Raw genomic sequence first — 17,174 nt, forward strand, 5'->3', positions numbered from 1 at the left:
GCCATAGGGTTATAATCGCAATAATTTAAACTCGTATTTTGAATATTCAGATTTTTATCAATATTGTAATTTTCAATAATGCATTTTAGTCTTAAATGACAAAATCGAAATAATAAACGATGCAATAATTTCTGAATTTACAGTACAAGGCATTGTTTCCCTTTGTTGCTATGATATAATAGACCAGAGATGTGAAAGTGGGGTTAAACACCAACAGTCAATCAACTCCAGCATTTTCAAATAACATCATAACTTTTAAAATAGCTGTGATAACCTACAATTATAGCACCCAAGGCCGTTTTAAGAGGGGTAGGATGCATCAGGCCCCCTGTTATGGAGCTGCATTGACTTTCTTCAAGTCGTACTCCTCAAGTTGCCTTGATGGCTCATAATGCTAAGATGCTGAAAGACTTGTATGAGAACTTTGCAAGTTAATATATACCGGTACACACGCTAAGTTCTTACACATGCAAATAGATATTAGAAGATGTGGTATGAGTGCCAATGAGACAACTCTCTATCCAAGTCACAATTTATAAAAGTAAACCATTAAAGGTCAAAGAAATGTCTTCAACATGGAGCCTTGACTCACACCAAACAGCAAGCTATAAAGAGTGTCAAAAATGAGTAGTGTAAAACCATTCAAACAGGAAAAACAACTGTATAATCTATATAAAGACTTTTTGTAAAATTGCTGTTAAAAAGTTTTTTTTCTTAGGTTAATACTTTGGTGATTGATTCAAACTTAAATTTTACCCTATATATAAATGATTGTTATCAAACAAAGATTAGTAATTTCTGGTATGTTTTTTATTAAAGATTTAAGCCTTTTGATCTTATTATATTTGGGAAGAGGTTGACACACATTTCTTATTGTAAAATTCATCACACAAAATGTAAATTAACATTACTTATTCTTCAGATTGTTGTGTCAGGGTCATTTTCAACACCTGTTTACTAATTTTAATGCATGAAATTCATAACATGGTGACAATTATGTCATAGTGATTTGCATTTTAAAGTAAAATATATATTTTTTAAGATATTATTAGTTAACAGTACATGTACTGAGGTTATTTTTTTTATAAAGTGTGACAATTATGTCATAGTGTTTTGCGTTTTAAAGTAAAAATTAATTTAAGATGTTATGAATAAGTACTAAATATATTTTTTAAAAAGTGTCTGTATACTTAATACAAAAATACATAAAATTCAAAACATGATGTGACAATTATGTCCTAGTATTTTGTGTTTTAAAGTAAAATCTATTTTAAGATATTATTAATTAGTACTCAAGATTTTTTTTTGAAGTGTAATTCATTGTATAAGGCTAATGACATGGCTATATATATATAGTCACAGACATGACTATAAATAGAACCCAAAAGATGTCTATATATTTAATCCCAGAAGAATCATGTGTTAATGAGATCAGAACCAAAATAAACAAGTGACAATTTTGGCAGCTGATGTTAATGGCTTTAAGATGTTTTGATACTTTTCTTTACACATTGCTTTGTTTTTATTTTGGGTTGATAATTTCTATTTATAGTTTTGCTTTGTTTTTATTTTGGGTTCATATTTTCTGTTTATGGTTATCTTAATGCCAAACTGTTAAATTATTTTAATTTGGTCTGATCATTTTCTCAATAAGGTGTTGCTTTGTGTTATTTTGGGTTGATATTTTCTATTTTTAAAAGTTTTAATTTCTTATTAGGATGCCAAACTGTTAAGTTGGTGGCTAACAACAATTTATGCAATAAAATTTCTGACCTTGCATTATTTTTTAAACCAAACCTTGGACAAGCTCAGTTTTGTTTGTTTTTACTTTTCTATTATTTTTTATCACCTCGCTTGACCGTACGGAAGTATATAGGAGTCCATCTGTCATGTCTGTCACGTCTGCCACACTCTTTTAAATGCTTTTTGAAATAAATGTCAACATGTCCTTAGCCATCAGTATAACGACAATTAAGTTAACCTATTTTCATTGTGTTTTTTTTTCTCTCCAAAAAAATATAGAAGATTGAGAGAAATTGTATAATGCAAAAATTATCAGCAAAATGAAATCTACTAATAGGTCAATATGGCTGAAATTGTAATATAAAAATAAGAAAATGTGGTATGATTGTCAATGAGAGAACTCTTCAGAAGAGACCAAATGATACAGAAATTAACAGTTATGGGTCAGCGTACACCCTTCAACAATGACCAAAACTCAATATCACATACAGGTAGTTGCTTATAAATGATCTGAAATGATAAATTTAAAACAATTCTAACAAGAAAATGATCGGCTTAATGCATGTACAGACGTATAGACTACTTATATGAGTTATTGGCTTGTTGTCCTTGAATGGTTATTTTTTTTTTGTGTTTTTGTTCAAAACTATTGAAAATTGAGAGAGAAAATTTATAAAGGGTTTTCAATAAGCAATTGAAGATCTGTTATAAAGTAAAAATGACCAAAGTTTCTAGTGGATTTGATGATATATTTTAAAACATATTTATTGTTTTTCTCAATAATCTGAAAAACTGTAATCATGGTAATAGAAACTAAGATTGATTAAAACAAGATTTTGGTTCACACAGTTTCTATTTAACACAAATAATCATTTTAATTCAAAAATGGCAGATGAGTGAGACAGGCTCCTTGAAGCTTTTAGGTTGCCTAAGTTTTAAAAGGTTGTTCACAAACCTTTTAATGTTGCAGAGAATAATCTATTTTGTACATATAATCAAATTACCATAGCAAATTTGACAGAAAACCTTAATCAGAGTTTAGAAATGATTATATACTAAAAATTAAATCTTTCAACATCATTGTTTTTCAGACACCTATGGATAGTAAAAGACTAGTTTTCCCTCCTATTCCAGCCATAGGCCTGGGGATGGTTATGTACTCTTTATATTGTATGTTTATGCCATCCTCAGCGGCACTTATGATGTTTGCTGGGTCCATTGGTGGTTACCTGGCATATGATATGATCCATTACTACCTTCATCATGGTGTGCCATCAACAACATATTTTAAATCACTTAAAAGATACCATGTCAGACATCATTTTGAAAACCAGCAAAAAGGTAAGATGAATACATATAGAATATACCTACACATTGTTTCAAAATTTTAAATAATTTGAGCAACAGCATGTTTAAGAAAAAGGTAGAACAATAGGCTTTGTGAAATCATTTCTTTCTTTCTTCTATGTCAAGAAAAAAAATATCAATGTTTTGAGACAGTTTATACCGGTTTCTTTTCTCTGTATCATAACTCTGATTCAAACATATAATTATTAATTCTAATATATAAAGTCTAATATTATATTAATTCTCTAGAAATAGAGTATCATAATAACATATTTATGTTTGTATGAAGTCATGGTATTAGCCTTTTAATAGATCTGGGACACAGTTATCGTCCTTCTTATATAGTCCCTAATGCGGACAGTGTTTTACATTTGATTCATACACCTTTCAATTTTACTTCCTTATATTTTATGCATAATATAGTCATATGGAATGGAAATGACATGTCTAAACAGTTTATAGTAATTTTATGTTAAGATAAATTAGTGATCTGGTCCAGTTTTTAAAACGTCATAAATTAGGATGTGTCCCAAAATTAATACACTACACTTTAAAAATATTTTTTGAATCGAGCACGTGCTAATTTTTGTTGAGCCTTCGACTTTAGTCGAAAAAGCTAGACTAAGCGATCCTACATTCCATCAGCGGCGGCAGCTTCGACAAATATTCACTCTGCGGTTAAAGTTTTTAAAATTTTAATAACTTTCTTAAACTATACTGAATTTCTACCAAACTTAGACAGAAGCTTGTTTGTATCTGTATCTGTTATAAATGTATTGTGTAATTTTATACATAAGGTGAGACGTAAATAAAAAAATATTGAATTGAATTGAATATGATAAGAAAGTATCCAGAAGTAAGTTTTGTGAAAATAAAATTCCATTTTTTCCGTATTATACTTATAAATGGACTTAGTTTTTCTGCAAGGAAACATTACATTCACTCTGTGGTTAAAGTTTTTAAAATTTTATTAACTTTCATAAACTATCCTTGATTTGTACCAAACTTTGACAGAAGCTTGTTTATGATCATAAGATAGTATCAAGAAGAAAATTTTGTAAAAATAAATTTCCACTTTTCCGTATTTTACTTATAAATGGACTTAGTTTTTCTGCGAGGAAACATTACATTCACTCAAACATGTTTCACTCAAACATTACATTCACTCAAACATGTGTGATCTCACAAACATGTTTAACCCCGCCGCATTTTTGCGCCTGTCCCAAGTCAGGAGCCTCTGGCATTTGTTAGTCTTGTATTATTTTAATTTTAGTTTCTTGTGTACAATTTGGAAATTAGTATGGCGTTCATTATCACTGAACTAGTATATATTTGTTTAGGGGCCAGCTCAAGGACGCCTCCGGGTGCGGGAATTTCTCGCTACATTGAAGACCTGTTGGTGACCTTCTGCTGCTGTTTTTTTTTTTTTTTTTTTTTTTTCTATGGTCGGGTTGTTGTCTCTTTGGCACATTCCCCATTTCCATTCTCAATTTTACTCTGTGGTTGAAGTTTTTAAAATTTTAATAACTTTCATAAACTATCCTTAATTTGTACCAAACTTGGACAGAAGCTTGTTTCTGATCATAAGATAGTGTCAAGAAGAAAATTTTGTAAAAATAAATTTCCACTTTTCCGTATTTTACTTATAAATGGACTTAGTTTTTTTGCCAGAAACAAAACATTCACTCTGTGGTTTAAGTTTTTAAAATTTTTATAATGTTCTTGAACTATCCTGGATTTCTACCAAACTTAGACAAAAGCTTGTTTCTGATCAAAAGATATTATTCAGAAGTAAATTTTGTGAAAAAAAAATTCACTTTTTCCGTATTTTACTTATAAATGGACTTAGTTTTTCTTCCAGTTAACATTACATACAGTCTGCAGTTAAAGTTTATAAAACATTTATTAGATTCATAAACTATCCTGGATTTTTTACCAAACTTGGAAGCTTCTTTCAACCAAAAGACAGTATCGAGAGGGAAATTTTTATTGATGTCTTTCCTTGTTTTTGTTGAGTCTGCGATTAACAGCAAAAGTAGGCGAGACACTGGGTTCCGTGGAACCCTTACAAATTTTTGTTAAAAGATTTTTGTTGTTTTTTGTTATAGATAAATTCACTACATCATAACTGTTTGCTCGGACCTATATTTGTTTCATATCTGTCTTGTTATATATCTTCATTGTTTGTCGGGCTGTTCAATATAGTTTTTATAAGAATTCTTCAACTGTTTTATAAATTGTTTTTTGGTCTTTTGTGGATAGTTGTCTCATTGGCAATCATACCACATCTTCTTTTTTATATGATATGTAACATTCCTTATTGAGCGATGATTGATTTAATAAAGTATTCATATTCATATTTAAAAATGTTTTTTACTCAGACTTTTCAAATTACAGGTTTTGGAATTTCCTCTAAGATGTGGGATTATCCATTCCACACCCTAATTGAGGGTTAAACTTGTGGCCTTACAGACTTATTATGATGGAATGTGTATGGTACCATCTTACACAGACATAACTAGAATTTCCAAAAAGACAGATCTGCTTCTAAACGGGCATTATCTACCTGTATAAAAACAACATGTCTGCTGAAGGGCTATTTCATACCTGTGTAAAGACAAACACTCTGCTGAATTAATACCTGTGTAGAGCAATCACCTCTAGATAGTGGATCTTTTCTTCCTACTACAACCATGACAGCAGAATCTGACTCTGATGTTATTAGCTGTGTTCTACCGCTAAGAATATGGACCCCTGTTTCAAAAAAAGGGTACAACTATGATTTATTGTCCTATATCTGGCCCTCAATTTATAAATTAAAATTTTTGGAGATGACATTACTTACGGTAGTTGAAAAACTTAGCTTGTGTCTGATCCATATGTTCTTTTGAACAATCTAATATGTTTAAGCTACATTCAAATGTTGGCATTGAAGTTTACTACAATTACAATAAATTCTAGTTGGACATTTTTTTATGAAACAGGAAATAGGTTCATTTTTACAAAAGTTAAATTCCTTAAGGATAGTGATGTTGTCAATGATGCGTTATCTTTCTTCCATCCGCTTGTACAAAAATATAATATAATCAGTCTGCTTATAATTCTTATACTTGTGTCATTTGCCCATAGTTTTATTCAGCCAAAGTTTTTGTTTTGTATTCGTTTTGTTTTGTAATTGGTTTTGTTCAAGTATTTGAAAACATTTATTCAATTTTTCAAAACAAACTGTTTTCTAAACTTTTAATTTACTACTGTACAAATTTCGAGGGTGCATCTATGCTTGGCCATTTTTCTGTTGGATGAGAAAAAAGGCAATAGAATTTTTTGATTAAAATTGCTCCTAATGTGTCTTATATAAAAAGAGTTATAGATAAAAAAAAGAGTTTGCGATTAATTTTCATTTCATGAATTCATTGGTTGCATAGAATCACTTTAATGTCACCATTTCTAAAAAACTTACAAGATTGAGCAAATAAAGTTTCTTTTTAATGTTTACTCTCCACCTAAGTTATTCATTACCCTCTGACCTTTTAAGTACGTCTTTTTTTTTTTGGTATATTTTAGATTAGATTTAGGTATAGTGCTTTACATATTTTCGTAGATTTATTAATATAACATTCTTTTTGGAAGTAGTTTTTCCATTTTCATGGGTTTATAATTTAGATATATTGTGTTTATAAGCTAAAAAAATAGGAATTTCAGAATTTCTTTTTATATCAATATCAGTACTTGAAAACATAGTGCTACTATATACAGCAGAGTGCCACAACTACATTTAAAAAATATTTTTATAGGTTTAAAGTTTGAAATAATTTAAAATACCATATGGTATTCTGAGTGTTGTTGGTATTTTTATTCGCTTTATGTTTTGTTCGAGGTTTCTGCATTATTTTACCTTGGCTGTGTTCATTTGTTTTGTTTTTAGGCCTTATATAAACATGTATATATAAGCGTCACTGATGAGTCTTTCGGAGACGAACACACATCTGGCGTACTAAATTAAGCCTGGTATCTTTGATGAACCAGTACAATATAATGTATATTGATAAATGAAAAATTCATACTAGAAACATAGCAAAAATAAGATAAATACCTAAAATTTCATAATATATTAAGTAACAAGAGAATCTTCTGTTAAAAAAATTCTGAAAATTGAATGATTATAGCCCATGAAACTTTTTAAATGTGTTTATTTTATAGTATTTTTTTATATTTTTGTCAGTCATATCTGAACTGTTTATTTATCTGATGTTTGTTAGTTGTCAAAAAATATTCTGTTGCCATAGTGATGTTATTAATAAATTGGTTGTGTTGTTGAAAAAACTATTATCATGTTATTCCACCCTTAGACCTCATATATTTCCCTTTAGTGTATATAAATGATATTGTATATTTTGTTGATTTTATTTTTATGTATAATAAGTAATAAAATATTCTAATTTTGTATAATGATAAAAAAGAAATAACATATAGTTATTCATGACTCAAAATGGTTACACACATTGTGACTTGACATTGCAAAACCTGAAGCAAATGAAAAGTGCATTTATTGCCGTCTTCAAGTTAAGACACAGTTAGGGCTTCAACATAGAGCTTTAGTTTTTCACCTCACATCAAGGTGGAGATAACTAGCAGCACAGGTTTTAGCCTTATGGAAGTACACCACTAATTCATGGTCCCATTGCTTTCTATGTTAAATTCCTCTGTTTCAAACAGGCACACCTCTTTTGTTTTAAGTTCAAATAAAGTGGCAATCATTGCATGTCAAAGCAACACTTTATGGTGTCTTGTACTGAAAAATCAACATACATTTAATGGGATATGAGAAAGAACTGGTTCCGGGAACTTCAGATGTACCTAAAACCGGTACTTCATATCTACAAAAAGACAAATTGTACCCTCTATTTAAAATTTGGTGCAGTTATTTTAATATTCAAAATTAAAAGTTCAAAAGGGTTCCACAATGATCACCAGTCCTTCAGCTTTCATTTGATACCAAAAATACCTAAATATTCTACATATTTTGAAAGTTACACTCATGCGTAGGATCTATTTTTTGTTAAATATGTACTACTTTCTGGTATGTGCTTTCTGGCCGGGCCAGAATTAGTGGTGTTACACCTTATTATGTGCTTTAATATATTAACTGATTCTACATCTATGTTAAAAATATTTTCTAGATTTTAGTAAGGAGAAATAATGTGGACAAATTCTAAAGCAAGTTAATTTACTAAGTATGATATTATTTTCTTTTCCCCTCTATTTTTCTTTGAATTAAGTCACCTATACTATTTTTGCAAATATTTCAATTTGATAAAGCTAGCTAATACAGCATTTAGTGCACAATTAGAAAAAAATAAAAATTAAGGGGAATAATGTTAAATTCTACAAATCTGATGCACATCCCTATGAAAGACAGTAATTATTTGACAAAAAATTACTGTTTTTTAGTATTTAGAATTTTGATGGCCTTCTAAAAACTAGTTGTGCAATAAAAAATACATTTTGTTTTGATTTGTTTAGCTTTTGTACATGTTTTATTTTTTATTATCTGTATATGTTCTTAAGAGTAGTTGTTTTCTGTTTTTTTTTATATACTGCAAATGAAGAAATCCATATTAAAATATTAGACAGAATTTTTTTGTTTTTCACATATGAACTTGCTATATAGTGAAAATAAGATTGCCTCTACAAAAATGATAATAACATATTCCTGATTTTCACACAACATTAGGACATTGATTTCATTCATAAGCTGATTTAAAATATGATTAAATTAAGAAAAAATAATTGAGAAATCATACTTGCACCATTGAACAGAATAAATAAATTAATATAAAAGCATATATGATAAGCTCTCCTTTTCTGGTTAATACAATTGTGTGTTGAAAACAACACTAGTACTATAAATTCTACTACAGTGGATTCATTTATTTTCATGGGTAATAATTTTCATGGATTGCAGAAAAATTGCATTTTCGTTGATTTTGTTTTTTTTGGTGGTTTTGCCAATCTCAGTATACAAGCCTATTGAAAATATCTTATCATTTGAATTTGTGGTTAACCTGTACCCACGAAACCCACGAAAATGGGTATCCAACGAATTATAATGAATCCACAGTATACCTATTGTTCTGAAATAAAGAAAATGTAACAGGCTATTATTTGAACTTGGAATTATTTTTATTATTGAATTTGCTTGATTTCTTGTTATTGAATTTTTTAATAAATTTCATGTTTATTATGTACTGAAATGTTCTGAGCTGCGCACAACTTTCTATTACAAAGAAAATAGTATATTTTCAATAAATGTACTGTGCCACACACAACACTATCTAACCAAAATACATTGTATGGAAAGTGTTATTAACCGCTCAAAAGGTTATAATACCAAATAAACATGGAATTTATTAAAAATTTTAAACACAAGAAATTATGCAAATTCCATAATTGAAAATAATTCCAAGTTCAAATAATAGCCTGTTATGTACTAATATGTTAGAAGCCTACATTTACAGTGCTGTGTAGTTATTAATTGTTATGTATACATAACTCAGGTTTTGTATTTATTGTTGACCTTGACCTTTGTTGTAATCTTTGACCTATCAAATGGCTGTTGTTTATATTGTAAACCAAACTTTTTTTTTATCTGTTAAGTTTCTACATATTGTTACGCTTTTCATAAATAAATAGCCATGCTTAAATTATCATTAACGACTGCAATAGTGTATTGTTAAAAATATAGTTGTTCAACCTTTCAAGGTCATTGGAAGATTCTTTGTTTTACGGACTCAAATTTATCATTCAAAAGTGTGCAATATGTTAGATTCTTCTTTGTTGTTAAATCTTTTTTTGTTTTGAAAATTAGTACAAATTTTTAACAATTAATATTTATAGTACAATCACGTTTTATACTCAATATTTTTTTTTTAAATTGGGTGCAATTACAAAACAATAATACTGAATTAAAAAGTAAATATTGACGATAAAGACAAACTTGATGCATGTTTAGTGGTAAAGTGTAAGTTAACTTATTTTCTTGGAGACTTTATTTTGGTGTGAAGCACTTTCTAGGCTGATTTAATTTCACAATTTTAAAATCTAATTGATGAAGTTTAAAAAGAAAGATCCAAGCTTTACATATTTGGGACAATATGTATTTGTCTACTCATAAAAGTCACGAAAACTATTTGGTTTGCAATAATCAAGTTGAAACATAAGAACCCCCTTTACCAATTTTAATTCAAATTTAAATAAATGCCTCTTTGTCATAAAAAACTTAATTGATTGCTGCAAGAAATAATATGATTAAATGTTAAGAGGGTGGTAAAGGGTTATTTTCGTGCAACGTGATCGCCATTTTTTATTTCACATTCAACATGTTTTTACTTTTTAATTTGACGTTCAGTCGTGCAAGACTGGTGCCTCGTTCATCGTGTTCTGCTTATTTAATTTTATGTGCATCATGATTTTCAAAGTCTTATTTGCGTGCTCGGTATTTTTCAAATAAAATTCAAACACATGGCAGGGATCGTCAAGAAATACTTTTTTAAAAGCCGTAAACCAATTATATCATAAATGTGTATACTAAATCGGGAATATCAAGTAAAACAAAGAGTTAATATATACATGAAGGCAGTGACTCAGTCACAAAAGGTTCAAATTTAAGTATTTATTTTTCGTGCAACGTTCATTACAGAAATTATTTCACGTTCAACGTGAAATTATGTCTTATTTCACGTTTTTTTCGTGCAAGCACTCCCCCTTTACCACCCTCTGTTAAGTAATGGAAACATATTTCATTCTTTTATTGTTAAAAGTTATTGTTTAAATGTTAACATGTGCTTCATATACATATAGTTTTATATCCTTGTGTTCCTTTACTCTTGATGATATCTATTGCTGCTAGTAACAATTTCGTCTCTGGAATAGTGGAATAATTGATAAGAATCCAGTATAAAAAAAAACATATATTGTTCTGGCTTTGTGGTCATAATTTTTTTAGCACAATTATTGTACTAAGACTCAGAAATCAACCAATATACAGGAATTGGTGTTTGAGACACCAATTGTGTTCTTTGTGTACTGAATAAATTTTATGGCAAAGGGCCCTGATGTACTGTATTTCACTACTGGATCCCTGTCATGTAATTTTACTGTTTTAGTGAAAAACCTAACAGTAAAAAAGTGGTAACAGTAAATCGGAGATGTTACGCAGTGTAAATGCATTGCTATTGTCTCTTCCTGTCTGGTTAGTCTTCTGTTGAAGTTATTTATAGATATATCCATGTGAAATGAAAGTAGTTTTATTATCATGATATTTTTGTTAAGCTCTTCCTTGATGACCATAACTTTAAATTATTGGTCTTGATCTTTAATATTATTTTTATGGTACCTTAATGTCTTTATTTTCCAAGGGTTGTATTATTTTTATTGAGAATTTTCTTTTTTTTTAATGAAAGAATTAAGGTGTCCTGTTATAAATTAAGACAAAAGACACATTTGATAAAGTATCCCCTTTTTGCAGGAGAAGAGAACACCTTATAAATTTAATGATGTGCTATTTCATGTTTGGTTTATAGAGATACAACCGCAGACATCAAAATTCTGTTTAAGTTAATTTGTTAGCGATTATGCTGAACATATTTCAAGATCTAATTGTATAAAAAAAAAAAAGTAAAAGAATTTAAAAGTTAATATAAAATTTCAGTATATTTGGTAGGAATTGACATGCAAAAATTAGGAATGATCGGGAAGTAAAATCAAAGGTTGCAGTCTATATATTTCTTTATCAAATGTTTTATAAGGCAGGGAACAGCTGGTGAAATTCCTAGTGTTAATAATTTAATCATGAACTATATAGGCAGCAGTTCTATTTATAAATGGTTTGCTATGCTTTGTAAATATTGGTATTTTTATAACTTATTTGCTGCTATGTGCTGTGTATGTGTGAAAAACAGTGGGTAACAATAATGTTCTGTTGCCAATATTTATATGTATATTGTTATTGTATAGAAGTATATATTTATTTATGTAATATTATGAAAGATATTTGGATGAATTTAGAAAGGTTTTTCAATGACCTTTGTGAGATTTGTTCAAGGTTAATATTAATTTTAAACTGTTTTTTTTTCTCCAAATCTGGTTATTGATTTAGGGGTGTTTGACGTTAATCGTGTTTATCAGATTATTGATTTGGGAAAAGGCTTGTCCCCTCAGTTGATTTAAAACTGTTCAACCAATGCTTTCCAAACTTCAAAATGTTATTACTGATGACAAAAAGAGGTCTAACTTGACAATTTTCACTGTTGAGGTTCAGAATTTATGGCCCTGGTTTGATTTTGAAATCACCCTTTAACTCGTTTCTGTGCAATAACTTGTTAACTACTAAAAAAATGCTTTTCATATTTTAATATGTTGTTACTGATGACAAACTTGAGGTCAAGTTTGAAATTGTCATTTTTGCCATTTAGAAGTTTTTGCCCTTGATTTATTAAAACAAGTCACTTTATGTTATTTCTGTGCAATAAGTTGATATTTGTATTTGAAAGAGATCTCAAGATATTCACTTTAGTAGTAAATTTTAATGAAATATCAACTAAAGGGGAATGTTATATTGATAACATTTTTAATAATTTGACTAATTTTGTGTGTGGAAATTTTGCGTTAACCTTGTAGATGTCCTCATTCGGTATTATCCCAAATCATTAAGAAAATAAAATTCTTTACACCACCTCTGAATCTCCCAAAAAGAATTTATGAGGTTTTGATGTGTTTGGTTCACACATTTTATTGCATTAGATTTATGATCCCAAAGGCATGTACATCAAGACCACATTTTCCCATTTAGTGACTGTCTTCACATTTTCCCATTTAGTGACTGTCTTCACATTTTCCCATTTAGTGACTGTCTTCACATTTTTCTAAGTTAAGACATGTATTTTAAGAACCTATTTGGCTATTTCTTTTAAGGACCCTTTGGTCAGAAAGCTCATTAAGTTTTTACCTATTTATGCATTCCCAGCTTTCAAATGTTTAGGTTGGAGTTTAATCCAGAAGAGCATTTCAAACTCAACAAATTTATAAATTGTTATTTTCATATACCATGCAGAAAAAATGGTAATTGTGGAATCTGATTAAGAGCATTTTATTGGTTATGAATAATTCAAATATTCTGTGGTGAATAGAATTTTTACCTTATTTAAGAAAAAATAAGATTCGTTAGTCCCATTTTGTATGTATGTAGTTTGTAGCGGTTTTGGAAGCATAGCTTTTAGAGTAGTTTGAGACCTAGTATGTTTTGTGTATTTTATCAAGCAATACATCTTTTAGTTTATATAGAATAGCTGAATACAGATCTTGTGAGCTATATAGATATAAAACTGACTTGTGAATTCTTAGGAAAGATTGTCTAAGTAAATACATATATACTGTTGTTCATTAATTCAATGATTTAATTCCCTTGGTATAAGTGGATTTTTAACGACCTACCCGTTAGGTCTTGAACAGTAGGCGATTCCATGGTAACAAATATGATTTACTTAATTTTAGAATGATAAAAGTCTTCTTTTTAAAATTTTTTTTTTAAATATTTCTTTTACTCTGCATAAGCCAATATTCAATATAAGAAATCTCTTGTGAATATCAGTACATAATTTTATTGTTAAATCTTACAAAAAATATTTGTTGATTAACATGCCACACACACAGTCACATATTCATTACCTCTAATCATGCATTTTATTGTATGATAAACTTTGTGTTCACAGTAGAAGTAGTACACATATTTGTTCGCACCAAAACACGATACTCTTAGTTCCCAATGAGTGGTTAAGTCAAACACTGATAGCTTTAGGACTGAAGATCTTGCATTATACATTCCAATTCCTGAGGAGAGGATACACTTTATAATAAAATCTCAAAATAAAGTTTTAAATATAAGTGTAGCTTTGGTTATCAGTTCACACCAAATTTGGCACCGAAAAACATAAAGTCAGAAAAAACACAGCCATTCAATTGGTTGCAATTTGAAAAAAGTGACTCCCTCAACTTTGCAGTGCTTTAGTCAATGTTTAACAGCAATACATAAATCCGTAAAATGTGTATCAATTTATTTTTCTAAGAACACATTTTTTGTTATTGCACACATAGCTCTAAGCATTCCTAATGAAGATAAATCAAGGAAACATACATTATATAAGAATGTTTAATTATAATGGACTTTTTTTATTTTTATTATTAATAGTAAGGTGTATGTGACTCTTTTCACAAAACATTTTACAAGTAAAATACTCGCAAGTCTTAAACTGTTCAGTAAAACTTACTATTCATTTTGATTGTTCTATTTTTTGTGAAAAGGGTCCTTGGGCTAGAATTTTATAAAATTATGATATATATTATAGGTAATAGATGACCTGCTTTTGAAATAAATTATAAAATGAGAATTGATATACATGTATCATATAATTATATTTTGTACTCGGACCTGAAGCTTGTGATGGACGCACTTGCATTTTTTAGATATTTTGATTTGAAAAAAATATATATTTCAATAGTGATTATAAGTGAATTGAATGAAACATTGATAATTTTTTTATTTGCAAAATGATTTTTTTGAAGATCTAAATCATATATTTTTATGACATGAGTGGACAAAATGAGAGAAAAATAAATAATTTTGTCAAAAGAAGAATAATTGTTAGATATACCGGTATACAATAAAAACTGAGATAGAAATTCTCAATCCATGTATTTGTTTATGCATAATATATGTATTTTTGTTGGAAAAGTTTACACAGTTTTATAACAAGCTGGTTATGTTTTTGTGGTCGTCATACATAATGTCAATAAACTATATACAATATTGTTTCATAGTTTGTATTTAGACAATGAGGGTTTTTTCCATTTTTTTAGCCAATTTAAACTTCCCTTACTGGCTAATTATTTTGAAATGATCCCCTTCTCCGCATTTCATTGGCCAGTATTTTAGTCTCAGTTGTCATTGGTAAAAAATATTATTCTCAGTATTATATTGGTCAAAAATTTATGTTCTCAAAATTTATTACCTTCCTATGATTTTGCTATTGCCTGACATCAGGAAGAAGATTACCTTGCCCGAAAGGACTATATTTTTAATAGGTCATTAAACAATATGTTGAAAATCAAGATCTGGAAATGTGGTATGATTCTCAATGAGAAAACTATCTATCAGTGACTGCATGATGCGGATGTAATTAACTATAGTTCACAATTAGGCCTTCAATAATGAGCAAAGCTGAAACCATATAGGTAGCTAGAAAATTCCTCAGCATGTCAAAATGTCAAACAATTCAAAAGAGAAAATCCAAGCTGGAGTTATGCTTAATCAATAAATGAGAAACAAGTCATGTAGACTACAGCTAACAACAACCACTCAACAAGAAGCTGCTACCTCAGGATAGTCACATAAAATATGTCTTGATTAATCATATATGTGAAGACATGACCCTACCCCTAAACTTGGACATATATAGATTAGACCGTTGTTTTTCCTGATTGCATGGTTTTATACTGGTAATTTTTGGGGCCCTTAATAGCTTGCTGTTCAGTGTGAGCCTAGGCTCCTTATTAAAGACCGTACCATGACCTAGAATTGTTTACTTTTATAAATTGTTTCTTGGATGGAGACTTGTCTCATTGGCACTCATACCACACATTTTCCTATATCTATAACTTGTTGAACTATGAGTTATTGCTCACTTATGTCTCCACCAATACCCCTATGTAAGAATTTTAGTAAACAGGTAGTTGATAAGCAAAGGTTGTAAATAGAAATCACATGAAGGTTGATTCCAAATTTTAGAATGTATTGATCTGTGGATAAAAATGTTACAAAATTTTATACATTACAATGAACAGCTCACTCATTGGACAAAAATATAATAATTTTGTAAACAGGAAGCTGATAAGTCGTTATACAAAAGTATCCCACAGAAGAGCATGCTCACATGAAACTGGACACCAAATTTCCGGAAACTTTTGATTTAATTTGGTATAAAGAAAATGAGATCAAAATATCATGGGATAGACCGACAAGAACCATAATACCCTCTCCTTTGGAGAAGAAATATTAAAAAAATCTAGTTGAAAAAGGCTGGATTCATTCAATCAGTACTCCACACACACAAAAAATAACAAAAAGAAAAACAATGTAAAGGTAATATTTTAAGTTTTATGGGATACTTGAAACTAGCTGAAATCTAATTCCAAATCTTAAAAGAAAAAGCAAAACAGACAAATAACAGTACATTAATTACAACATATAAAACTATAGACTGAGCAACACTAACCCCACTAAAAGTAGGGGTTATCTCAGGTGCTCCGGAAGGGTAAGCAGACCCTGCTCCACATGTGGCATCCATCTTGCTGCTCATGTTAGTTCAAACCAGTGATAAGTCTAATTTTGTAATGTCACATTCTTGGGAAAGGGGACAGGATTGTAGTTGTGACATTGGAACATATCTGTTGTCATTTGTGAAACGAATATTCCATAACAGTTAACCAACTTGTGAAGGTGTCCTTAAAATTTACAAAGAGATGAATAAATTTCATCCCTTAGAAATCTTGCTTTATGTTTCCTTGTGATCAGCAACACTCCATCAAAGAAAGCATGATAGGAAATACAAGCCTATAAATCGCATCAACTGGGAGATATATATATACCGGTACTCCGTACACAGCTGTTGGAATGTTTTTACATAGAAATGCATGGAAAGTTTACAATTGGGGAGCTTTGTCATAAAATTAAATTTTCAACCAACCTCATTGTAAATTTGTAGATGTAAGTAAAGATATGAGGCAGAATAAGCTGTATCTGTTGTTTTCTTTTTCTAAAGTTTGATGGAATATGAGCCCAACATATATAGTCACAAAATTTTGAATTATTTAGTGAGAGAACATCATCTTAACAGTAGAAGATGAAGTAAAGAATATTGCTAACTTCGTTTCTTTCCCATATGAAGTCTGCCTCATATGATTGAAGGAACAAGTCTGAAAGAGGAGGAACACATTGGGTTCCAATGGGAATGTAGATTATTTGTAGAACA

General features: G+C 29.4%; 1 protein-coding gene across 1 annotated transcript in view; it reads left to right on the forward strand.

Moving 5' to 3' along the window:
• Positions 1–5,959, forward strand: part of LOC143080217 (fatty acid 2-hydroxylase-like) — a 36,835-nt gene extending 30,876 nt beyond the window's left edge. Inside the window, exons 5-6 of the mRNA XM_076255945.1 lie at positions 2,835–3,084; positions 5,488–5,959. Of these exons, the coding sequence (XP_076112060.1) occupies positions 2,835–3,084; positions 5,488–5,546 (309 nt within the window). The 3' untranslated portion in view covers positions 5,547–5,959. The remainder of the gene's footprint in view (positions 1–2,834; positions 3,085–5,487) is intronic.
• Positions 5,960–17,174: the final 11,215 nt, after the last annotated feature.

This window comes from Mytilus galloprovincialis, chromosome 6 (genome assembly GCF_965363235.1).
Source record: "Mytilus galloprovincialis chromosome 6, xbMytGall1.hap1.1, whole genome shotgun sequence".
Lineage (NCBI taxonomy): Eukaryota > Metazoa > Mollusca > Bivalvia > Mytilida > Mytilidae > Mytilus > Mytilus galloprovincialis.